This window comes from Leptonychotes weddellii, chromosome 11 (assembly GCF_054177405.1).
Source record: "Leptonychotes weddellii isolate Sample4059 chromosome 11, ASM5417740v2, whole genome shotgun sequence".
In the NCBI taxonomy this organism is placed as follows: Eukaryota; Metazoa; Chordata; class Mammalia; order Carnivora; family Phocidae; genus Leptonychotes; species Leptonychotes weddellii.
In genome coordinates, this window is record NC_138379.1 from 62,272,244 (window position 1) to 62,298,951 (window position 26,708).

Consider the following 26,708-nt stretch of genomic DNA (forward strand, 5'->3'; position numbering starts at 1 on the left):
ACCTTTACATTCCTTGAAAGCAAGCAAGCAAGCACGGCAGGCTGCAAAAGGAGAGGGCAAAACAGCACCCCTGCCCCCCCCCACACACACACACAGGCAGGGAGAGGTGGGGCAGGGCAAATAAGTGCCGAGGACCAGGAAACAAAACAGGCTGTAGCTCAGAGAGGAGAGCGGGGAGAGTGTGCCAGCCCCCGGACCTGACACTGGGTTGAGCTGGAGCTGACTTCCCACCGCTCTTTGTGGGAGGCCGGGAATCCAGAGACCCGGTCTGCAGGAATCATTTCCTTCCATATGTCCCTGCCTGGATCAGATGGGCAAGAACCTACCCCACTTCCCAGGAATGGCTGGATCTGGAGAAAGCATTTAGAACATTCCACATCTGTTTTAATGAGGCACAGAAAAAGAATGCCCCCTGGCCTCCAGTCAAACCTCTGTAGAAGGTCCTTTGAACTTCCCCAAAATGGGCGTGTTTTCTGCATATTTCATTTGCTGGAATGCCGGTAGAACATCTTTGTTTTACTTAGTTGGCATTAATCATACCATCCCTGTACGTGGCCATCCTCATTCCGAGCTTTCAATTCCTTCTTCATCTCTACTTAAGGCATTTGAAATGGAACCTCTTCTGATCCGTGAAAGATGTCTTTGAGTCTGTATCTTCTCAGTAGTTTTCAGCCCATTAAGTTTTTATCTGATGCAGCTTCTTTCTTAGCAAAACAAAGGTGGCACGTGTGCATCACCTCGTTGTCTGTGCTATGGCCTTGGTGGTTCCTTCACTGTCACTCCCGATCGGAGCCATCGAAAATGCATCTCACTTTCTACATATGTCCCTGGTGCCAGGCCTCCAGGGGCATGTGCAATAGTGATTTCTCCTAAATAGCCCAGGGGCGCCTGGGTGGCTCAGTTGGTCTAGTGTCCGACTCTTGGTTTTAGCTCAGGTTGTAATCTCAGGCTTGTGGGATTGAGCCCCACATTGGGCTCCGTGCACAGCGAAGAGTCTGCTTAAGAGTCTCTTCTCTCTCTGCCCCTCCCCCCATTCTCTTTCACTGTTTCTCTCTCTCTGAAATAAATAAATCTTTTAAACAATAAATAAATAAATAAATAAATAGCCCAGAGAAGAGTACAGTCAAAACCCAGCAGGCAGCAGAGCACCTGGCATGCTGTCCTGAGCTATGTTGTCTCTCATCAGCCACACGTTTATCTCCCTCCTCCCCTGACACTCCAGTTTGCAAGCTCCTCTACACCCAAAAGCACTGCTTCTCGCCCTTGTGTAATCCATGCATGCAGCCTCCTGCCCCATGGCACGGCCCACTACCATCCCCACCTGCCGCAGGACGCCCTCATTTGTACCCCACTTCAAAAATCCTCCAAGCACACTTTTCTCTGACATTCAGTCCAACCAGCCATTTGACCCCAGATATCCAAGCCAGTTTGCAATTCCTCAGCATTCCTGCATGCATGTGTGTGCATGTGTGTGTGTGTGTGTGTGATTGTGTGTAGATAAGCATGCCTGGTAATGCTGCATGTAACCTTACCTGCATGTTTTCATGTTAGCATTATTAGTGCTATTGTGTATTTTCATTTGTGTTGATCCAATCTCCATTCTTAATCTTTAAGGTCAAGGCCTTTGTCCCCTCATTCCTTCCTCCTGCCCATGCTTCTGTTGATTGCTTCAGGGTGAGTGGAATAAACAGTGGCAACCAATGGAGATGTTCCAGGCAGCCAATGCATTAACCCCACTAATGCCTCTTGAGACCAGCCCAGAGTCAGCACGACCTTCCACTGTATTCCCAGCCATAGCAACGATGGCACCTTTGACAAAATGAGAACTAGTCCAAGAAGAGGGGGGCAGTTTACAGATGACAACCCTCCCTGGATGGAATCCCTTTGGGCTGCTCCAAATATGTATCCAGGAATCATTATCAAAAACATAGCACCAGTTACCATGTTTCTCCACCTTCATGTTTCTAAGTGCTGCACTCTTCCTAATCCTCTCGGTGTCAGCGCATGGAGTAGTTCTCTTAAAGAAGACCTACAGCGTTGTCCCCCTAGTCTAGATGCTTCCATCACAGAGATTTCACTGTAGATCTGGTAACATCTTGCTGAGCTTCTCCTACAAATTGAACTTACTGGGCCCGATGCCCAAACAGAACGTGATTTTATTTCCACCCCCACATCTAGCCAACAACATCTTGAAACACCAATTCTGTTTCACCGCAGATGTTAAATCTTTTCCCCAGGTGCTGGGGTTGCTCTCAGGATCAATATGGTCCCCCTTCCACCAAATCCCCCTTTTGAGAATCCTTTCTAATTGAACAGTCATTTTTTTTTCAATCTGCTGACAATGTCTTTCCCCTTCTCTAAAAATCTATTGTTTTCTTTATCATATTCAGATGTTTCGTTCTCACTTTCAAGATTTCTTGCTTAGTTATCCTTGGCCATCCAGACTCTCCTCTCTCTTCCCTTTGGTAACTGAGCATCTTCCCTGGCCAAGCTAACTCAGAGGGAAAAGATAGGGAAACAGTGCTTCCCAATGCTTAAGAAACTTGGCAGTATATTATAGTCGAATGCTGGTGTATACCGTCGGCACGTATCTGAAATGAGATCTCAGGTTCAAGTTGCGGTCTTGCTTAGGTAAAGACTCTGCGACTCTTCCAAGGGAGTCAAGATTTTGTTGCATTTAGACACCTATACAGACATTCCAGGTTGCAGAGCTTATAGCATCCTGGCCTAGCACTTACAGTTTACAGATGCCATAACAAATGAATTCTCATTAAGTAAGCGGAAATAGTGTTTCTGCATGCTTTTTCCCCCAGGAGTATAGTCTCCTCATTTCCATATTTCCAGATCTACCTGATTCTTGTTTAACTGCGTTCCTTTTCCCCTCACCGTAATATAAATTCACAAAAACTGTGGCAAGCAAGATCTTGTTCCCAAGTCTGGACCCCTGTACCATGGATCTGCCAGTCACTTTCCTGTTCCTCCAAAGAACCACTGCTTACAATATTGTGTAGCGAGACCCTCTTCAAGCTTCTAGAAACAGAAGCCCGACTAGTAACCCAGTTAAGAAAGCTATAATTAAAAGGAAACATAATAAAGTTCAGCTGTTCTGTGTTTAAACAGCCCAATGCACAGCATGTTCCTTCTCTGTGTTGAAAGGGAAAGAAAACGAAGGGAACAAAAATAACCCATAATCCTTTGTGGCTTTACCACATATCTTCACACTTCTCAGGAGACTATGGTTCAACCCAGCAGCTCCTTGATTTACATTCTTTTTAATGTGCACGCAATCTGGTTCGCAGCTCATTCCCCGTATCTTTATCCCAATGGCAAATATTTGTATTGTAAAGACCACCATTTATTACACACTTTAAACAATTCCTCTTTACCCAGGGTTTGATGGCAGACGCTGCCACCCACTTTTCTAGCTTTTTACCTGATACCTCCGTTACAAAAATGGTTTTTCTTGTAGATAGTAAGTACTTACAATATCTTTGCTTATTTTCCTTGAAAACAATTCTCTGATGGTGCAAGCTAGCACATAGGTCCAGCTCTAGCCGAAAGACCTGTCCATGTTGCAGGTATATAAAGATCACCTTGGCTTTTAGGTGCTCATAGGCTCCTACAGACTTTGGGGTCTGGGCTGCTTCTGTCGCATAAGCTTACACCTGTCCTTCTCAAGCCTTGTTCCCAAGTGGAGCCATTCCTTAGGTTTGGATCAAGTGGGCAAGTGAAACTCTTTGGTAGCACTAGCAGCAGGCCTGGTCTCTGACTATAGATTGAGTCTTTTCTAATCAAGTGATCATATTTCCTTATCACAAAACTCTTACCCACCCTTCCTGAGAGAAGCCATGTCTGTGTACCATTTCTAACACACTTGCTTAACCATTAGAGTGGCATTTGCTCAAGGACATTCAACTGACATCAAATACTTAACTTCTCCTACTCTGCACTCTGTCACTAATTTGATCCCCCAAAGCCCTCCCTTTTCTCCATAGCGACAATACAGACCATAGAAGCACATCTGAAGAGGTTTCAGGGAAATAATAAAAAGCCTAAAAAGTACCTTGTACATCGTTTTAAGAAAATGAATTTTTAACCAGATTCTAGAAGGGATTTTCCTTCCTACCACTGTTTCCTGACCTCTACCCAGCATCTCCTGCCTTCCATGTAAATATCCTTCTCAGCCACATGTTGTGCTTGCTTCATTCCAAGACAGAAAATTATTCATGATCAAACCATAATTGGTGTTTAGCATTTTTCCTTAAGTTTGATGTACATGCTGAACTTGAATGAACAGCTTGTGAACGACTCCCTTAATTCATTGAGATTCAGCAGCTCAGTGTTTTGGAAGCTTCTCACATAACACTTCCCCCTTGGTGACTACTAGATTTTGGTTGGTGTTTTTACAATTACACACAGAGTAGAACAGAATCATATGCTAGGGGAGGGGCCTGGAAGCTTCTCTAAAGGGGAAGCAGTGGGGTACTCGTCATTGGATCTCATTATGGAAACATGGTGACACTCTGTACCCTTCTTTAAAGAAAGACTTGACCAGATCATGATCCAGTGCCCTGCTGCCCAGCATATTCAATCAGTAGCTGCTGGCTTCAAGTATTTTCACTCTTGTCCCATCTTTGAAGCTTTTTAGGACATTCTCACTTGTTACGTTTAACTTTAGAATCTGATAGAAACCCAACCCTCCTCTTCTGCTCTTTGTTTACTCTATTACACCCATCTTGACCAAAAATGGTCACAGAGCAATGTCCCTGACATGAACTATCTGTTATGTGGGCTGTTCACAACCTTGCTTTTAACCATCTCTGCCGCACACCCCCGCAGCAACGCTCAGGCTGTGACTTTTCTAATTTCCCACTTTGTTGAAACTCCAACCAGCTCGGCGGTGTCCTCCCCTGTCCCCACCTTTTGTTTAGCCTAACGCTGTTGCCCTAGCACACTCTGGCTTTGCATGTTGTGTTACTGGCTCTGAGGAAGCACATCTTGTTTAAATGGAATGCTGCTAGCCAAAATGGACTCCATCCATTTGATAGTCTCACCCCAGATGAATTGGACGTGGTTTCCTATGAAATGAACTCACATTTCAGGCTAAAAGGGAGCCTGAGAAATGAGCCCTGGGGGAGAGATATGGAGTCGTTTATGAAATGGGATGCCTAAGTGGTAGGTTATTAAATTGCGTGAGGGTTGATGGTGAACTGCTGGTCTAGGTTCTGTGTCCCTTGTCAGAAATTCATTTTAAAACCGAGGGAGGATTTTGGGAACCTTGTTTCACATGAAATCTTGGTTTAACTAGGAGCACATGCCCTGGAAGCAACTATCAGAGGCTGCTCACCATACTGACAGACTGAGAGACACTTCACAGACTCTGTCTCTCAAACTCCTCTTGACCTGCTTTCCATTTGTCTATCTCCCCACCCCTAGTCCAGAGTATTGGAAACAGCAACAGTGGATGAGGGAGATACACACACACACACACACACACACACACACACAGGCAAGAAGAGAGAGCGCTCTAAAAAATCACAACCATAAAAGTAGCCAAAAAATATTTTTTCATATGAAAAATGACTAATAAGAAAACACAACCTATATGCCATTTGTAAAATATGTAAATTTTATGCCACTCGGTCCATGAAATGATTATGTATTTCAGCACAGGGCCCCGAGGAAAATGTGAGTCTCAGGCAGTGAGAGAGAGCACATAGGATTGCCCCATTTAAACAGGAACTGAAACTGGAAATCTTTGCTTGCACGTTCTCTACATTTTATTTTCATTCATCTTTAAACGGGAGCAAACCAAAGTTTTATAATTTGCATAATTTCTATTTTGCCTTGACCTACAAATTTCCACCTTCTGAAATAATTGACATTGAAAGAGGACGTTTTCCTATATCCTAAACCTGTCCACACCCCCAAAAAATAGTGTTGTCATATTTAAGAAAGTGAATAATGCTTAAATGTGTTCTCATATTTAAGAAAGTGAATGCATAGGAAAGCATTCGAAAAATGATTTTAAATGTGATTTAAAATATGAAGTAACACCCAAAACAGCAAGGAAATGGCATTCTACCCTTCCACACAGGTCTGACGTCTTTTATGTTCTTTCTTTGAAACTTTCCATGGAAAAGTATGTACTTTGAATGTACCAGTTGATAGCAAATGATTTTTCTTTGCTTATTAGGATGGTGATTCAAGGTGCTTGAATCAGCCTAACATTTTATTCATGTAGTTATCAACCAGAAGCACTCCCTTTGAAAGAGACACGGTGACCTGAGGTTTGCTTCCCTATTCAGCCCAATTTCCTCTCCTTTCTCCTTCTCTTCTTCAAAAGATTTTTTTTTTTTTTTGGAGTTAACATTAAGTGCTCCACAGTAAATCAATTAAAGATATTAATTGGAAGATGAGTCTCTTTTTAGATCAAAATTTTGAAAAATATATCATCTCCAAGTAATTCTGTGGTCCCCCCGTATCTCCATAACTTTAATTAAATGTCAGGGGCAATTATGTTCTCTCTAGCAATTTAATAATCATAAGTGTACATGACAGCTGCAAGCAATAAGTATTTGAAATATATATGACCAGGTTGTTTTTTTTTTTAAGTAAACCATATGATTTATTTTGTGTCACTGTACATCACATTCTACTAATTCAGGTAAAATTCTCCTTTCCCTTAAGTCATTCACTCATTTGTAATTGTAATATCATAGAAATTGTATATGGTATTGTTCACTGATCAGCAAAATGAAATGCAGAGTATGGTGAATGTAAGAGAAGCCAAGATTTCTTTTCTAAAATATGAAATTCAATAAACGCATTGCCCTATGTGCTGTGGCTAAATAAAATTACTATCCAAGAACAAAATTAATTGACATCATGGAATTTCAGACTAAAATAAATAGAGCTTGTGAACATGTACTGATATTTAATTAAAATCAGTCCAGCGTTTGTACCATTATCTTCTCTCCCCCTTAAAAGGAAAAAAAAAAAGCTTTCATTTTGGGAAAGATCATAAACCACATTTTAGTTCACAGAGATGGAAAGAGCTACGGTAATTTCAAAATAGCCTGTGTTGTCTTGGCACATTATTCACAGCTTGTGGGCTATACTTGGTCCAACAGAGGGGGAGGAAAGTTTTTTAAACTTTCATACTTATTGCTTTATGAGTGATGACACATAAACTGATGTGTTCTTCTACTTCCTTCCAGATTTCATTTTGTAACTCTCCCATAAACTTGCTACCTTTTTGGGAGAAAAATAATTCACACTGTCAAGATGGCAAAAAAGAATTTTTTTTTTCTATAAACATCCCAACTTGCAGATACAGAATTTTTGATATGAAACTCAATTTTTTTTTGCTTTTTCTTATTTTCTAGTATTTATACTTTTATTTCTGACATCTCTTAGAGGGAATCTGAACTTTACCAACCAAATGTTTACCATCAATCCTAGATTTAAGAGTGTCTACACATTTTTGTTAATTGGACTATTTGTTTACTTAGAATTTAATCTATTTTAGAAAAGCAGAAAGGTCTACAAATTATTAGCAGAAAAACCACAAGGGGTTGGAGGCCCTTAAGCTTTCTAAATATTTTACTGAGTCAGTTTATGCTTTACTCCTTTAACATTAGTGCTGAGATTTTTCTTTGCAATACATTCTTTTTTGTGACATTTGTTATGCATTTTAGAGGCTATGTTTGGAAATATAAATCAAGTTGGAAATAAAGAGGTCCCATTTAAGATGTACAAAATTGAGCCATAGGGATGCCTGTCAAAAAAGTATTTCTATATAAGAGCTCCCTTTAAAGCTATATGCTTCAATAGATGTAATAACTTCTCAGATATGCTAATTTCATGTTGTTTTTGTGAAATCATCAGGGGGGAATTTTGACAGCTCTTTTGACGCAGAGAAGGGTGTTGGGACCATTGTCATTGCAAAACCTTTGGATGCAGAACAGAGGTCCATCTATAATATGAGTGTGGAAGTCACCGATGGAACAAATGTTGCTGTCACTCAGGTAAGATGTCAAATTACTAAATGGTGAGAATGCCCAATGATCTGCTAATGTCAATGGTGCAAGTGATTAAAGAATGTGTTGGAAGTAGTAAATGATGTCCATGGATTTCTACTTTTTTTTTTTTTTTAAGCATTTGAGAGAACAACTTAGGAAAAGGATTCTATCAATGATACTGTATAACTTAGCAGTGACTATTCATGCATGGAAGAGTGATATGTATTTGCTTCTTGATCATTGACCGTAGATTTATCTCTTTGACAACAAAGTCACCTTTCCTTGAATTTACAAAGAAGAGGATGTGTATATTGTCTGAGTCAACACAACATTATATTCTTCACCTTTTCACTTGTCAGTCTCAGAGTTAGAGCTAGACACACCCAGGAGTCCAAGTTCATTTCACAGACTCAGATAAGTGATATGTTCAAGGTCACACAGCTTTCATTAAGAACAGGGACTGAGATTTAGGTGCCCTGCATCCCGTCTCTCGTTCTAGCCTCTATGCCAGTGGTCCTTCATCCTGGCTGCACTGTGGAATCCCCTGGTCATGGGGCCTGTGGTGTTAAAACCACTGAAGCCTGGGCCCCACCAGCAGAGATCCTCCATGACTCTAACAAGCAGCCAGGGGTAAGGACCATTGCTTGGAGGTAGCAAGTTTATGGGAGAGTTACAAAATGAAATCTGGCATGTGAGTGTTGATGAAAGGGCACTGAGAGCAAGGACGAGGAGAAGATCTCTGGGTGAGACCAACAGGATTTACCCCAAATATGAGAAGATTTTTTTTGTTTTCTATTTTAGAACAGGCATACATGCCTGCCCTATACCTCTTTCATTCTCCCTACTTCTCTCTCCTGTCCTCACGACCCCAGAAGCCATCACTCATCAACCATGGTCTTTTTTCCTGCTCAGCCCAAATGTGCCCTGAGACTCCTCAACACAGTGGTTCAGGACGTGAAGATGAAATTGTTGCCAACCCCAAAGTTAGCAAGTGTCGATTTGTTTAAAATGTGATGTAAGCTCTTGTAACTATGTAGGCTTAAAAAGGAAAGAAGAGGATCGTTCATGTGCTGCCTCTTAGTTTGAAGTGGTTTCAAAAATACGATGAGATTTTCTCCTTTGAGGCTGTGCATAATCATAAAATGGTGGAATTTTAAAGAAACAGTAGGGTTTGTTTCTACTTTTACTTCTTTTCTTTTTGCCTTTGTTTACTTTACCTTTTCCTTTTCGTTCAAATAAACTGAATCCCAGAAGGGGGACATCATGTGCACGAGACACAGCAGCCAGTGGTGTAATGACTCCTGATCCTTCAACCCGTGTCCTCTCCTAGGATGACTGACTATACAGCCATGACTACCTGTGAGAGGCCCATTTACACCTGTTGCGTCCGTGTAACTATTAGTAGTTGTCCCATTCACTCTTAAAATTGCCCCAGTTGGGACAATAAATTATTTGGCCACCCTACTTAAATCTGTACTGCTTCAGGGGACTTTCAAGACTAAAATACAGATGCCTAGAAAGGACACCATGGTTGAGATCCTATGGGACTCGCATGATCTAAAAGCAAGCCCCAAAGACTAATATAAAACAACACACTTGCTGTATTGCTAAGTCTCTATTGCTCTTTCACTTTTGGAGTTGGCCAGTTCTTAGCATAGCCAACCTCAACTTTTTGGCACCACTTAAAAACACGAGATGTAGTTGAGTAAAATACAAATAAAGCATGGAGCCATATTCATTTCCATACTTTTCTCCAGGGTTTTATAACAATTGAATGAAATGGTAAGTCAGTGTGCCCAGAATGTTATAGATGCACATGAAATATGTTTGCAGTGAGTGGATGAATAGTAGGTGGGACGTAGTCAGCAGGGCTTACGCGGCAGATATGCTGGATCTTCAAAGCACACGACTGATTTGTGTTAACCAAAAAAAAAAATTATCAATGAAACTTTTCTTTTAGACTTTCATTAGGACCAGATGAGAAATCATTTAACAGCATGTATTCCACAAGTATTTCTTGGGTTCATACCATGTGCTAGGAGCTATGCTAGATGCCTGAGGTCACAGGGATCCAGAGTTTTAAAACCAGATGACTGATACACACACACTCTTTAAAAGTTCACTTGGAAGCATATATTATAAGACTTTGAATGTACACATTGTTCAAGTCCTATTTTGGTTGATTTTATTTTGGACTAATGTACAGTTAGACTTATCTCCAGAGCAGATGGGAAGAGTGGGAGAATCAGGGTGAACTTGGAGGTTTCCTTTGGCAAGGCCAAGCTAAGTAGGTTAATGAAGGGTAGCAAGAGATTTTCTTGTCAAAAGCTTCCAAGTCGCTCTGTGTCTCCGGAGCCATGAGCTTCTCAAGAAGCGAGAACTAACCATTTCCAAACTATAAACGTGTGTGTTATTACCACCAGAACACCATCAGGCTGTGTTTGGGCCTGAATACCCACCCCCTGCCCCCAGCCTCTGTCAATCCAGGCCTCTGCTCACATTTGCCACAGCTCCGCTGACAACAAAGACAGAAGCAGTTCTCTCATTTAGTCAAAGCCCTCAGTATCAAGGACATTATTACAAAAAGATGTTTTGGTAAAGAAAAGGCATTCTAGGTTTCTTTTAGAAATCACTAAAGCATGCTCCAACCCATGACCCTAGGCAACTTAATGATTCTACCATCAAACAGATACCCTTCACCATATAACTAAATAAATGTTTTGTAGCCCAAAAACACCTGTTCAGTTTTCCTTTGGGAACTTTTCTCTACTTTGTTCCTTTGGAATCATAAAACATCTGACAAGGGCTTCAAATCAGCCAGAAACAACATGTTGAATTTCACTTCACAAATGTCAAATATATCAGAGCCTCGGGGATCTCAGTGTCTACATGAAAACCCTTCCTTCATCTTCATTTTTGTTCTGTTGTCCCAACTTGTAGGATTCTTGTGCCTCAGAGTTACAATATCTGGTGGCAAATAAACATCCTTTTCCTTACTGAGATTCCCTAGCATGAGTACAGAGTATAAAAAGTTTCTGCAGATTTCACGTTCTAAAGATTCAGATGTACTGAATGAGCATGTAAGCAGATGACTTTCTCCAGCTGGCGTAGGAAGAGAGGCAACAAAAAGGGATGTCAGAGAGTCCAAATGTGAGATGATTTGAAACCTTATTGCTAGTTCAGGTACAGCGGGGACAACATGGCAAGGAATGCAGGTAGCCTTGAGATGCTGAAAGGGGCTCCAGTTGACAGCCCACAAGGAAACGGGGACCTCAGCCCTCTCACCTCAAGGAACTAAATTTGGTTAACAACCTGAATGAGCCTGGAGCTGACTCACCCCCAGAACTTCCAGAAGGGAACACATCCCCGCTAACCCCTTGATTTTGGCTTTGTGAGACTCTTAAGTAGAGAACACAAGTGAGCCGCACTGTACTCAAACTTCTGACTCACGGAGTTAGGCGATAACAAACGGGTGTTGTTTTAAACCAAGTTAGTGGTCATTTGTTATGTTAGAAATAGGAAACTGTTGTCCTCTTCATTTTACAGAAAAGGAAATTGAAACAAAGCGAGGTTATGTAACTTGAGTAGATCAGGGTTCAGAGGTAGTAAGCTGGATTCCAGAGCCTGCTGTCTCAGCCACTGTGCTGTGCCCCCCTCAAAAGCAAGGGTAAATCTAAGGCAGGAAGAGAACCCCACCTGGCTCTACTCGTTATGAAGGGGACACTCTTTAAGAGTGTTCCTGGGGAACATAGCGTCACCTGTGGCTATTAGAATGTCTCAGAGCCAGCTATACATGCTGGGGAGGAGCAAAATACCCCAGTGTCCTCAGAGCCTCTGCTCAGCCAGATGAGTTTATGCGCCACAAGGACACACATTACCAAGGATGAGAAATTACTGGTTTTAACAACTTTCCCCACACATCTATCAAACCCATATGAGCTACTGTGTCTTCATAGCAAATTTAAATAAATCTAGAGCATGGCTCTTCCAAAGGACCAATGGATGGAAATATAGAGTAATATATAATGCCTGATAGTTGCATAATGAGACTTAACCAAGCTTCTTTCTTGTTTTATTTTCCTGTCTTACTGAGAATAGCTAAATCAAGTATTAGCACTACACTCACTTTTCTAGTGAGAAATTGGCACACAGATGGGTTGGGTGGCCATCCTGGGTATATGCAGGTAAAGAGGTCCAAACCCACTTTTTCCTTCTCAAGATCAGATAGATTTCAGAAACTTTCCCCTATACATCTATATATATATATATATAGAATATATGATTCATTAGGGGAAGCATTTGGTATAAAGGAAGGAGGATTGACCTTGAATCACGTGACCCTAATTCAAGTCAGCACTTAACTGGTTCCTGTCTATGTTACCATGAAAGGTAGCTCTGTCTCTGTGAGACTCAACTTCTTCTGTAGAATGGGGATAACACCTTCCATACTTCCTGGGTTATTATAAGAATAAAATAAGATCTTTTGAGATATCTTGAGATCTGTGATGTGCTAGACACATGCAGCTTTTATTATTAGTCTCATCCTCAACTTAAAATTGGAATAATATACCTGATAACTATAAAATACTGTGTGTGTGCCTTTCACTGTTATTCATGAAAGACAGCAGAGATATTCCTGCCCAAATAAAAATCTAAAAATTACGTTGATTTGATTCAGGGACTCGTGATATGTGCTTTTGCGATTTCAGTATGCCTTTCTTATTCAGGTCTTGCTTTGATTTATAAAGATATGAAAATCAGCTTGCAGCCAAACCTGAGATTAAAAATCTCTTTCAGATAATCTCCAAAATTCTTCAGCCCCACAAAAGCAGTTAATTGAGTTAATGAGCCACAGAGGTTTTCTGCCAAAGTATGTGTATGCATGGGGGCTGAGAGGTCTGGGACCTGAATTCCTCAGGTTTGCTTTGCCCTCCCCAACCATGAGGATTCCATTCTTTTGTCTCTAAGGGATGTGTTGGGAGTTCCTAACTGGCCTCCTTCCTCAAAGAGCAGACTTTGTCTTGAAGATGTGGATTCTGTCTTATCCTTTCCCTCCACCTTGCACCTGCTTAAAGGCAGGTGAGGGTAAGAACGAATCACTTTAGCCAAAGCTGCTCCATGATCCCCCAGATGAAGGAACTCCCAAGGTATACATCCTTTGTCAAGGGTTTTCGTTTATCTTCTTTAGCATCATCTACCTCTTAGTAGGTGAAAAAGGAAGAAGCCACAAGCCCCCTTGTACATTTACATTAGGAAAATGCTGGAACTAATATAATTATATAGAGATAAAATAAGGCAGCAAGCCAACTCTAGGTGGGACTTTCTGTTAAAAAAATAATGATGATAAAACTTCACTGTATGTCATAGATTTGTGCCTAACAACTTATAAGTAAATCAATTTTGGAAAATGGATTCCAATTTTAAAGGTAGCAGGGAACTTTCTATTTAGAATAATCCTATGATTAATGTTCCTGAAATGACAATGGTCATGTCAATTATCTCTTGTGCCAATTAGGATTTCTGGATAGCAAGGCATATAATATTTGCACACTTAATTGTTCACATACATGTTAGGTGCATTTGTAATTAATGTGTGTATAATTTAACTGCATATAGAAATAGTATAATGGAATGAGTATAGAATTTGTCTCCATATGACCTAGTTTAAGTCTGGCCTTGCCATTGGTACCTTGGGCACACCCCTTAACTTCTCTGATTCTCATTCTTCCCATTGATACACTGGAGACCATAAAGTTTAAGAAACGTATATGAAATGGATTTACACATTGTTAAATAAACACAAACCGACATGATTTTTTTCTACTTATATGTTCAAAAACAAAACTTGTAAGCCTGGGGAAAATACAAGGGGCATTACCCTTGACATCACAATCATAGAATATTTTAAGAATGGTTTTGAAATGCCAGCAGAGGCAGAACAGAGTTTCAGTAATTTAGGGCTTAATTGGTTCTAATAAAAGACGGAGGCCTTACCCTCTAACACGCTCCATGGACACTTCATTCCATGAGCCTTTGTAAAGCCAGGCTTGGCACCTACCCAGACTTAGCTTCGATGAGCCTGCAAAACCCAAAGTGTTTGTGGTGGGCAGCACTGAATCCAGCTCTGAAGAGACTTCCTACTACATTCAGGTTCCCTCCCGCTTTGATTCCATTGTACTTCCTTAGGCCTTTCAATTACCATTTGGAGCACAACATCTTTGAGAGTTACTTTGCTTTGTTAGTTCAGGAGCTCACAAATGGCCCCAACTGTGGGAAATAAAAAGCAAATGAGGAAAAGGAAGTCTTTGACAGAGAAACACTTGTTCTGACTGTAGATTAGGCTCAAAACAAAGCAAGCAGAAAGAGGCAAGCTTTTCAGGAGCACATCAACTTAGAAACTTCATGAAGGTCAGGGCAGCCTCGCTGGCTGGAAAGGCTTTTTTATCCCGTTAATATAACTGCTTCTGTGAACACAAATATTTTAGCATCTTGACTAAGTTAACTTGAACTTTTTAAAAGGAAGAATTGGCAATCAAAGAATCTAGTATGACCTTCCAGATACAGTGAAGATTCAAAACAATGCCTAAAACTCACAGGCACGCTTCTCAGCCCTTTTTCCGTTACCATAAACTCCAGGCCAATCTTGTTCCCATGTCAGACTCACTCTTTGGGCAAGTCTTCCTGGCACAAACGTCATAGCACTGCCCTTTTCTCTTCCTCAGAAAAGTTCATCTGCACCAAAGTGAATGACCGTGCAGCTATTTGTAAGCAGAGCTGTGGTCTGACTACATTTATTTTTAAAAGTAAATAATTCTCTAGAATGCAGCCAAATGCCTGCATATTACTTAAAGGAGAATTGGTAAAAGCTTTCCCATTAGTCAGTAATAAGAAGGTCACCATCTTCACTACTATTTAACATCGTGCTGTAAGTATTAGCCAGTGCAAATAGATGAGATAAAGCAATTTGTGTTATAAAATTTATAAAGAAAAAGGCAAAACAAATGTATTCTTCAACATGGACTCCCTGGGGTTTGTGCATTTTGGATATATGAGTTTGGGTGGGGTTTTTTTTTTTTTTTTTTTTTGAGAGAGAGAGAGAGTGCTTGCAGGCACTGGAGGCAGGGGAGGGCCAGAGGGAGAGAGGGAGAGAGAGAATCCCAAGCAGGCTCCATGCCCAGCGCAGAGCCAGACACGGGACTGGGTCCCACAACCAGCCAAAATCAAGGGTCAGACACTTAACCAACTGAACCACCTAGGCATACCTAGGTGCTTTTAATAATTAAGATGGTCCCCACATTCAAGAAAATTCAAGAAAAATAAAGGAGCTTTTTTAAGTACTATAAAAATATAAGGAATATGTCATCATTGATCTAGTTGCTGCTACTATTATTATTACTACAATGTCTAATAGTTTTATTGTCATCATCGTAGTTATTGTTAAATTATACTATTAATATTATGATCATCATCATCTTCTTTATAATCATTTTGCCTGGATCATGGCATAAGAGAATAAAATCTGTGGTATCACAGATGTCTAAACTCCGTGTACCAAGATACTAAATATTTAACTATGACATATATTGAATGCCTGCAAAGTGTCCAGCCCTGAGCTGGATGCTGGGTATACATTGATGATCTCTGAAATTTATCTATAATCCCAAAATCAGTGTTCTCAGCACCCTTGTGTTCAATCCCTGACATGCACAGAGCAGCAAAATATTGTCCCTGCTACTGTTGAACAAGGTGATGCTCCACCTTCTTGTCTCAGCTCTCGTACTATATACAAGTGTCCAGTTTGCAATCTATTTAGTACTACTTTTTTTTTTTGGCATTTTTGTGTTCTTTGTTGGTAATCTCATGGTTTGAAAGACCCCAAAATGTAGTACTGAAGTGCAATCTAGTGTTCTCAAGCGCAAGAAGGATGTGATGTGCCTTACAGAGAAAATATGTGTTCAATGAGCTTCATTTAGGCATGACTTATAGTACTGTTGGCTAGAGATTCTCTCCCTCTTCTCCCTCTGCCCCTCCCCCTGCATGCGCATGCACGCACATTCTCTCTAATAAATAAATAAATAAATAAATAAATAAATAAATAAATAAAGCTTTAAAAAAAAAAACCTATTTGAGGAAAACTAAAACATCCCTGAAAAATGTAACCATAGATCTGAACAAATGAAGAAACACAAACTACGTCCTTGGATAGGAAAATTCCATCATAAAGGATCAGTTCTCCTAACTTCTATTTTTGCCATAACGCAATTTAAAACACTATCAATTTTTTGTCAGGTGCTATACCAGTTGATTATAAAATTCATTTTGAAGAACAACAAGCAAGCCTGGCCTGGAAAACTCTTAAAAGGAACACAGAAAGGCCTAACTTTTCCAATTAAGACATACTGTAAAGCTTTTGTAATTGAAACATTTTTATATTGACATATGAAAAGACAAATAAACCGATGGAACACAATAGAAAATCCAGAAATAAACTTTTGCATACAAGAAAAGCCTCTCAAATCAGTGGGGAATTGATGGTCTTGTAAAAAAAAAAAAAAAGAAGAAAAAAGGGGCATTAAAATAAAGGCAAAGCCATGTGGAAAAAAATAGAACTGGATCCATTCCTCACATAATACAGGAAAAATTCCAAATGGAGTAGAGATGTAAATGTAAGAAAAGGAAACATGTAAATGCTATTTTTAAAAAATGAGTGTATTCACCTATAACCTGGAAGTGTAGAAAATATTCTAAACTATGACTCAGAGTCCAGAAACAATAAGGGAAAAATTGATGTATTCAATTTCCTGAAAATAAAAATAAAAGCTTTTGCATGGCCAAAAAAAAAAAAAAGCAAAATAAAGTTAAATGACGAAATTGAAAACATATTTGCAATTTATATCACCATGCTTCCAAAAATAAAGAAGGAAAAGGCCATCTAACCCATAAAAGAATGAGCTGATATAAATAATTTTCGCAGGAAAAGAAATGCAAATGCCTCTTAAACATATGAAAAGATGCTCATCCTCGCTCATAATAAGCAAAAGGCAAATTATAAGTACACTGAAATGCTATTTTTTATCTATCAGATTGGCAAAAAATACAAAAGTTTGAGTACATATTCTGTTGGCAAAGCTGTGGAAGACAGCCATTCTTATATATTGCTATGGGAATACAAATTAATAAAACTTTTGGGAAGAGGAATAGGGAAATAACTAACAAAACTATATAAGCACTATCCTTTGATCCACCACTCACAATATAATATAAAAAAAACCTGGGCACAAGGCTCATCTGTGCTCATTCTTTCTAAGAGTGAAAATTGGAAACATCTTACATGAACATTAATAGAGGAATGGTTGAATTAACTGTGATCCACCTACCCACTGAAAGAGTATCTCTATACTGTTGTGGGTTGGTCTTCAGAATATGAGAATGCAGAGTTTCTCAACAGTGACACTATTGATGTTTTAGGTCAGATAGTTCTTTGTTGCGAGGGACAATCCTGTGCATTGTAGGATGTTTAGCAGCATCCCTGTCCCTTACACATTAGATTCTAGGAACACCCCAACTCCCAGTTGTGACAACGAAAACTATCTCCAGATATTGCCAAATATCCCCTTAGGGACAGTCACCCTCAATTGAGAATCATTGATATGATGTTAAATGAGATGGCATGTCAGAGGGCGGGGCGGGGTGTGTGTCAGGGGTTGAGGAAATGTATATAGTATGTTTATATTAACTAAAGAGATGGATAAAATGTAACATTAATCTTCAAAAAATCATTACTTGGGGGCACCTGGGTGGCCAGTCAATTAAGCAACCGACTCTTGGATTTGGCTCAGGGTCATGAGATCGAGCCCCATAAGGGGCTCTATGCTCAGTGCAGAGTCTGCTTGAGATTCTCTCTCCCTCTGCCCCTGCCCCCCTCCCACCCTTCTATCTCTCAAATAAATAAATAAATCTTAAAAAAAAATAAAAACATTACCTGTAAGAAAAGAAGGAATAGGATGAAGGGGAAAGAGATAGAAGCTAAACTACTTTAATTATACCGTTTTTGTAAATTTGACATCAGTACTTTTACATATAATATAAAACAAAATTAAATATTAAAACAAGTTTGAAATTTGAAAGTAAATGGAAGCAAATGAACTTATATGTGTTGGTGGCATAGCTACACAGAGAAGAACTCTCTATGACTTTAAACATACTAATGTGACTGTATATCCCTAGTGGGATAAATCTCAAGGACCAAAAGAAATAAAAATAATATTAAATTGCTGTTGAATGATCATAGTTGTAATATAATTGCAATACCAATATTGTATTGTAATTCTGAGACTCACATGCGTGTATTTCATATAAAACAGTGAATAATTGTGATGATGTCATTGAGCACGAGAAATTTCAGCATGGGGTTTCAGCACAGGATACAGATATAAAAAAGAATGAGATTAAGTAAAAAACATGATGCCCTAATTTTGAATTGGATGTGTCAGTACAAACTCATGAAATGATTATTAACAACAAAAAACTTTGCTGACCATCCACTGAAAAAAAGCTAAGCACAATAGCAAATCCAATAGCAATGATCATTCCTAGCACCAATTTCTAACTAAAAAGAAATCAATGCTTTTTGGAGAGAGAAATGGATAATATAAGACTGGGTCAGAAAATGTACAAGGTGACCCAGGAAAAAATCACCAGTAGCAATTATTAGAAAGCAAAGAAGCTATCAAAGACTATAAGAATTGTGTCAAAAGATCTCAAGAGCTGACTTGAAGAGTCTTGCACCGGCCAAGGAAGGGCCGTTTGTGCACCAGTCAGTATAGTAGCTGCAACGGACAGAAATAGAACATCTGTGATTAAATTCATGAGCTCATACTGGTGCTTGAAAAAAATACTTCATTGGTCACTTTAGGAGGAGCTGGAGAACCATTATTTGAAATAGTAAATAAAGGGAAAGAATGAAATATCAATTATGACTTTACTACATAAATTGTCTTTCAGAGTAACCACACAATTGGAGAGAAGTTTCTTTTTAGGACTACTCTAGCTAACAAATGTGAAATAAATCATAGAATTAAAACATTACCATTTCATATTTTTAATGAATAAATGTTATCTATGTAAGGATCATCAGTGGTTGCTAATACCACATAACAAGGGTGAGAACTAGATTTATATATATCCAGATGGAAATATACTGTCTCACCCATTAGAGATATTTTTTGTCAAAAAAAAAAAGGAAGAAAAAGGAAATCTTATCAAGTCTCCTAGATCAAACTACCAGTTTATAAGAAATACAGGAAACAGAGGGACATGGAGAACAAAACCAAGGGGAAGCAATGAGCAAAATTTGGGTTGTGGCACCTAAAGAGAAAATGGTGCAGTTTGTTTACCACCACCAGCAACGACATAAAAATTGCAAGGGACTAAAAGGAGACAGAAGGAGAACCTATAAATTAAAAGATAATTAAAGGACATATGAACCAAATGTAATGGTTGGACCTTATTTGCATGTCCTGATTTTTTAAAATATGTTTCTTTTTATAAACATACATAACACCCTAAAAAAATATAGGAATATGAACACCCTGAATACTTAATATTAAGGAATTATTGTTTTCTTTGTTTAGGTGCAGTAATGAATAGTGTGTGTGTGTGTGTGTGTGTGTGTGTGTTTATTGTAAGGGTCCCTACCTTTTAGAGATACATACTGAAATGATGGGATTTGCTTCAAACTAAAATGGGGAGCAGATGTTGGATGAATGGCTACATACATAAAACAAGATTAGCCATAAATTGGTCACTGTCAAAGCTGAGCTATGAATATGTGAGGGTTCATTAAACTATGCGTTGGTTATTTTATTACAGTTACTTATTTATATCTGCCTGAAATGTTTTATAAGAAAATGCCTTATAAAAGAAAACAACTTGGGCGCCTGGGGGGCTCGGTTGGTTAAGCATCTGCCTTCGGCTCAGGTCATGATCCCAGAGTCCTGGGATTGAGCCCGATTCTCCCTCTCCCACTCCCCCTGCTTGTGCTCACTCTGTGTCTCTCTGTCAAATAAATAAATAAAATCTTGAAAAAAAAAAAAAAGAAAGAGAGAGAGAAGACAACTTGGGAACATCGTATTTTCGCCATCATCAGTACCATGTTCTTCACCAGACATATGCCATCTGAAGGAGAGCTTCTGTGTGGGGCCCCTGCAGCCGAGCTCTGATTGCTCACACCTGAGTTCATGCGTCCCGTTTCTCTGCCTCTTTTTTACTCTTCCCATCCCATCACAGCTTCCACATTGCCTCCACTCGAAGGAGCTCATAACAGAACTTAAGTTAATAGAAATGTACCAAACTAAGGTCACCTTGGGATCTCTTATATTATGCCTCAGATAGTCTGTGCCATTATCACCCTCAGGGGGCTGTCTCAGCTGTTCAATTAATAGTGAGAATATTGATTAGCTCATAGTTTATGTTCCTGCTAACGTGAACTACTGGTTTATTGTCAGCCTCTAATTACAGTGTGTTTTCATACGAGATCTTTCTACATATTGAGATAGCTCCTGGAAGCTGGGCTCCAAGGACGTGGAGGGAGGAGAGAGAGAGGGGGCCTTTTTATCAGCAATGAGTGAATTGGCATTCGTCATCACTCTTGTCTTCTTTTAACTATAGGTATTTATCAAAGTGCTGGATAATAATGATAATGGCCCAGAATTCTCTCAGCCAAATTACGATGTCACAATCTCTGAGGACGTGCTTCCAGATACAGAGATCTTGCAGATTGAAGCCACAGATAGAGATGAGAAGCACAAGTTGAGCTACACTGTCCACAGTAGCATCGACTCGGCCAGCATGAGGAAGTTCCGGATTGAGCCCAGCACGGGCGTGCTCTACACTGCCGAGAGGCTGGACCACGAGGCCCAGGACAAGCACATCCTCAATGTCATGGTAGGACCACGCTGCTAATGTGCTCCCCTAACACAGTCTGTGACCATTCAAGACACACTCCTTGGTCTTCAGAAGTACGGGGCCCTTAAGTGTTGTGAGTAGGAGTAAATTTGGTTTTCTCACAGCAGGGTCACCTTCGTTTCTGCCTTTTTATTTCCATGAGGAAAATTGCTATTGTTCTAGAGTGACCCGATATTTTTGCCAGACTGAAGTAGTAGATGAGTTCTGCAGACAGTGGCTGCTGACAGGCTGACTTGGAAGGAAGGAACAGGCCATGTTTCAGTAAATCTCCCAGGCTATGATATTGGTTCGCATCCAGAAGATTCTGTAGAAAAGTTTAAAAGAAGTTCCTTGAGAAGTTAATCACAAGGGCAATCATCTACTCAAAATATGCAGTGCTCAGTCCTTGGAAGCATTTAGAGGACTGATTTATTACTTACTGCACTGGCATTGGACCTAGTAGTAAATACCGCCACCCAAAACAGATCTCAAAACACACTGAAGCCTGCAGAGTGTCCGTTAGGTCTGAACTTGGGTTCATGGGACCTCCAAATTATGTGGAAGTTGCTTTAATTTTAAAGTGGAGTTTTCCTAGTTCACATCATTGGGAAGTAGGAATTAATAAGAAACATCCTTGATCAGTTTATGGCCTAAAATCTGGCCCTTTGACCATCCAAGAACCCTGGGGGCAATTGCATAGCCCCTGCCTCACAGACCCCCTGAGTTCCTTAAGACACATACTAAATCTTGGGTACTGACTGCCTTTAAAACACATTAAGATGCTACCAGTTTCCTAGCAGCTGAACGTGATGTTCCGCTAGGTGCCACTCTTCCTTCTTCCCAAGTCTGGAAACACTGCTGGGCCAGAAGAAGCTCCAGGGCCATGTCCTTGGCAGTTTCCAGCTGAGACCCCGTCCCCCAGTGGGGGGAGGAAGAGGGACTCTTAGGGACCGTCAGATCCACCCTCATTCATTCAACAGATATTTCTTCAGCACCTAATGTGTACCAAGCCCCATTCTAGGTACTGAGGACGCAAAAGAGACAAAGCTCCTCCACCCTTGGACATTCCACTGAACAGCCCTAGGTCTCAATAACCCCGAAATACAGAGTTCAGCTTGGTCCCGGGGTGTGGCAGGCCAGTCTACGGGTGGGAAGATGGAGCACATTCACCCAGTTGCTTTTGCATGCGTTTTATTCAGGGGCAGAAACCTTATGCCAAGGACTAACTCCATTCTCATGACTCAAGTCATTCCTGTTCATTCTTTCCTTAACAAACTCAAAATTCAGTTTGGTCACCCTGTATCATTCATCATTGCTGTAATTGATTATTTAGAGCAAACATGTCCTTTATGCTGCCTTTCTCCAAGCTAAGCCATTTTAGTCCGTTTGCTCATTCCTTGCAGGTACTATTTTTGAAAAGCCCTTTCCCTTTGATGGCTCTCCTCGGTCTATTTTCTAACTTCTCCACATCTCTCTGAAGTTACGGAGCCTAAAATTGAACAAACACAAAGCACACATTTGATTAGCACTACATAAAATTATAGCGAAATCATGCGGTGAGGGTTAAAGAATTGATTATTTGCGAGCTTCTGGCATATGCAAATCAGGGGAAACTTTAAAGCAGGTTGCTCGGTGAAGTCACAATGAGGGCTCTGGCATTTTAAAAATGAAGGTTTGGTTTATCTTCCTGGGAATCAGGGTTCTCTCTCAGTCCTGGGCCTTTGCCTTGGGGGGCTCTCTTTGCCTGAAACATGCAGCCCATGCCACCCTTGGACCATTTCTACTTATTTTTGTTACCTCTTCCAAGAAGCTGGGGGCCGGGTTAGCTGCTTCTTACGACTCACTCACATTCTGGCACTCATCACCAGGCTTCCTACCTATTTGCTTGTTTCCGTCCCCCACTCACCTGTTAGCATCTGGAGGGGAAGGACCAGATCTGAGTCACTGCTAAACCCCCAGAGCAAAGGCAGGACTTGACAGATAATAGGTGACAACAAATGTTTGTTGAATGAATGAATAGAAGGCATTGCATGCTTTGCATTTATGAATTCTTTTCACTGAACGTTTTAGTTTCCCCTTCAGAAGAGTATCCATCCACCGTCCCATTACCAGCTATATATACAAATGAGGCGGAAGCGGCTGTGGGCAGTGATGCAGAGGAAAGATACTTAGGCAGGGAACATCACGAACACAGGCTGAACACAGACCATAGGCCAGTCATCATGCTGAGCAGTAAAATGGATGTGGCCCCGACTCTCAGTCTGTTCACCATTAGTGTCCTCACTCGATAGCACCATCACTTACCGAGCCCCTACCCTGTGCCTGGGACAGCATCAAGCACTTTGTGTGAGTTACCTCATTTTCTCTTTGCCACAGACATAGCCGTGTGAGAGTTCCTTGCAACTTCAGATCTTAGTCCTACTGCTTCTTGTATTTTGCCTAAAGGTCAGAGATCAGGAGTTTCCTTATCGAAGAAACTTGGCCCGAGTCATTGTGAACGTGGAAGATGCTAATGATCACAGTCCTTATTTTACCAACCCATTGTATGAAGCATCTGTGTATGAATCGGCTGCTCTGGGATCAGCTGTTCTGCAAGTGACGGCTCTGGACAAAGACAAAGGGGAAAATGCAGAACTCATATATACCATAGAAGCAGGTGAGAGCTGTTGCACAGATCGCAATATAATGCATGGCCTTTGACCCTTAGCAGCGTTTATCACCATGTGAAATTCACACAGTTACCCCTGGAATGGCTCCAAAAGCGTGGTTTGGCCAAACAACTGCCCTATTTGCGTGATGATGCTCTATCAAGTTCTTGGCATTTTTGGTAATACGTTTTCCATCACTGACAGTGAGGAAGGAGTTCCCTTTATTGTGGTGTTCTCAGATTGTTCTGGAATGGAGGAGAGAGAAGAAGTGTGTGGTAAACTCAGTGGCTTTTCCTAATGGGTCAACAAGCCATGACCTCAGACTAAAATAACCAAAGTCTCCCTTCTCTTGAGGGCTGCCAGGCTGTTCTGTGAATTGAATCGTATGTGTCTTTGTTTATCTGTCACTGCGCGAGCTGTGGGCTTCGAAAATATCTATACCCCCACGGTTAGCAGAAATGCACTTCCGTGGAGGTGATTGAGAGTTGCAGAGTGGGTAGGAGATACTGAACTGCCTGCTCAACCAGACAGATAAATACATACAGCCTCACATTCTGTTAAATTTGAGATTTTTAAAATCAATTTTGACATCCATAAGGCCAGACCATATTTCACTGATGGTTTGAGGACCGAAAGGAAGAAAATATTCATGACAGAAGAGATGATTGTCCAAGCAAGGGATAGGACTGTGAACCTAACGATTACAAATATCCCTTATCTGCTGTATTTTCCCTTCCCCTCTTCTGTCTTTTTTTTTTTTTGAATATTCAAGCCACATATTTCCAAAATGTTCTGCAACATTATGTCTGTCGTGCATAATGCCAAATGCTGTCTCCTTTTATGGCAGCACTGGAAAGACTTCTTTCCCGTGATTTAAATGTGGAGCATTTTTGTGAGTGGTTGAATTAAAATATGAATGCTAGAATGACAGTTTTGGACTAAAAAATATTAGAGAAAGAAAAGCCAACAATCTTCTTTATACAAAAGCCACTGCAACGAATGATACTCTAAAACTATTTCCCATATTAGGTGCCCACATTTTATAGGAGTCAAAGCTAAGCTCTATACAAAAAAAATAATAAGATAAAGAAATAAAAGACATTAGTTTTGTAAGAGCAAGGGGCCCCGAGAAACTTCACCTGTTTCTTTTCTAGATATTTATGGAATTTTCTTCTAACCTAAAGCCTGACCAGTATTTTTTTTAAGTGCTATTTTGCATCTGTTGTTTACCACAGGAAATTTTAAGTATTTAATTATATAATCCTTGTTCTTCTAGTTCCACAAATAACATAGGGAAGCTTCTTTTTTTCAAAACACAAATATTTAAATAACGTCACAGAAAGTGCTGCCTGATCCAACAACTCTTCAGACTCTTTCTACAGTTTTTTCCTAATCTTACATATATTTTTCTTTTCCCAGTATTCATCCACGAACATACACTGTTCCATATATCTGTGATCATCTAGGTAGGGAGTTTTATTTCTTTTTTTTTTACTTAACATTTTCTCAGCATTGTCTATGGTGTCTACCTCCTTTTTGTGTTTGTCGTTACAGCTACTACTTATACTCTCCTAGCTAGGCCAATAACTTCTAAGCCAATTTGGAGGTTCTGAGGAGTCAGACAAGAGCCATTTCCCATCCTGCTGACAAGACCACTTTCCTTATGTTTCAACAGCCACACTCTGTAGGCCGGTGCTATGGGTAGACCAGGGATTCTGTCGTGCCTTTAACCACTGACTAAAAACAGAGAGAAAGGTTATTTTCTTAAAACATCTTTCATATGAAAACTTGAATTTCCAGAAACCTGGAAATTTCCAGAAACCCAGAAATGATCTGATACCTCAAAAAAACGACCTCTGATTGTCTGTGTGAGAAGCTAATGAGGATTTCGGTGTGTGCCCAGTAATTCACAAGTGGTCATGGGGCTCCTTTGTGGACAGACAGACCTCCACAAGCCCTGGACTGCTCTTGGCCAAGCCAGTTCCTTCCCGGATCCTGGTAGGAGAGAGGGAGGACCCAGATGCTGCAACATTGTGAAGCAAATGACAGGTGGTTGTGTAGAGTGGACATTTTACGTAGGTTCTCTTCCAAACTTCAGATAAGCAAGGTTTTCCTCTGCTTACTGGTGGGCCGTACACTTCTTAGCCCCTGCCTGGCCTCTGAAGTAACTACGGAAGCTTTTATCTGGGCCCAAAGAACTGAGGTGATATTTGAGTGTGGAGCTTCAGTTCCTATATTTGGTTCAGATTTCTGTTTGGTGCCACAACGGCTCATGAGTGGCTCCGAAACAGGAGAGACAAGGACTAAGAATTGAGTTACAATGCGGGGGTCTCTTGGGCATATACAGATAAAGAACTAAAAATCTTTTTTTAGATCTACCTCTCCTCTCAATCATTTTTTTTAATTTATTTTTTTTATTCTTTTGTTAATCCCCATACATTACATCATTAATTTTAGATGAAGTGTTCCATGATTCATTGTTTGTGCATAACACCCAGTGCTCCATGCAGAATGTGCCCTCCTCAATACCCACCACCAGGCTAACCCATCCTCCCACCCCCCTCCCCTCCAGAACCCTGTTTGTTTTTCAGAGTCCATCGTCTCTCATGGTTCATCTCCCCCTCCGATTTCCCTCCCTTCATTCTTCCCCTCCTGCTACCTTCTTCTTCTTTTTTTTCTTAACATATATTGCATTATTTGTTTCAGAGGTACAGATCTGAGATTCAACAGTCTTGCACAATTCACAGCGCTTACCAGAGCACATACCCTCCCCAGTGTCTATCACCCAGTCACCCCATCCCTCCCACCCCACCCCCCACTCCAGCAACCCTCAGTTTGTTTCCTACAATTAAGAATACATATTTACCGAACACCTTCTTTGTGCCAGGCTGTGCTATGTTCTAGAAAAAGCATGATATGTAAGATAAGCACAGCTTTTCTCAGTTGCCAAAAGTCTACAGGAAGCTGTAGATTCCAAGGAAATAAGCAGAGGTTAGTTTCCGGGGATTCAAGGATAGCTGGAGAGAAAAAGCAGGAGGTGGATTCTAAGAAAATGGGCAGGGAGTATGCTGAAGAGGGAAAGAGGCCAAGA

The 26,708-nt window shown here is 40.5% G+C and overlaps 1 protein-coding gene across 1 annotated transcript in view; it reads left to right on the plus strand.

The window, feature by feature from the left end:
• FAT3 (FAT atypical cadherin 3) overlaps positions 1 to 26,708 on the plus strand; it is a 503,865-nt gene that overhangs the window by 381,197 nt on the left and 95,960 nt on the right. The window contains exons 6-8 of the mRNA XM_081799014.1: positions 7,891 to 8,030; positions 20,694 to 20,969; positions 23,415 to 23,625. Coding sequence (XP_081655140.1) covers positions 7,891 to 8,030; positions 20,694 to 20,969; positions 23,415 to 23,625 — 627 coding nt within the window. The remainder of the gene's footprint in view (positions 1 to 7,890; positions 8,031 to 20,693; positions 20,970 to 23,414; positions 23,626 to 26,708) is intronic.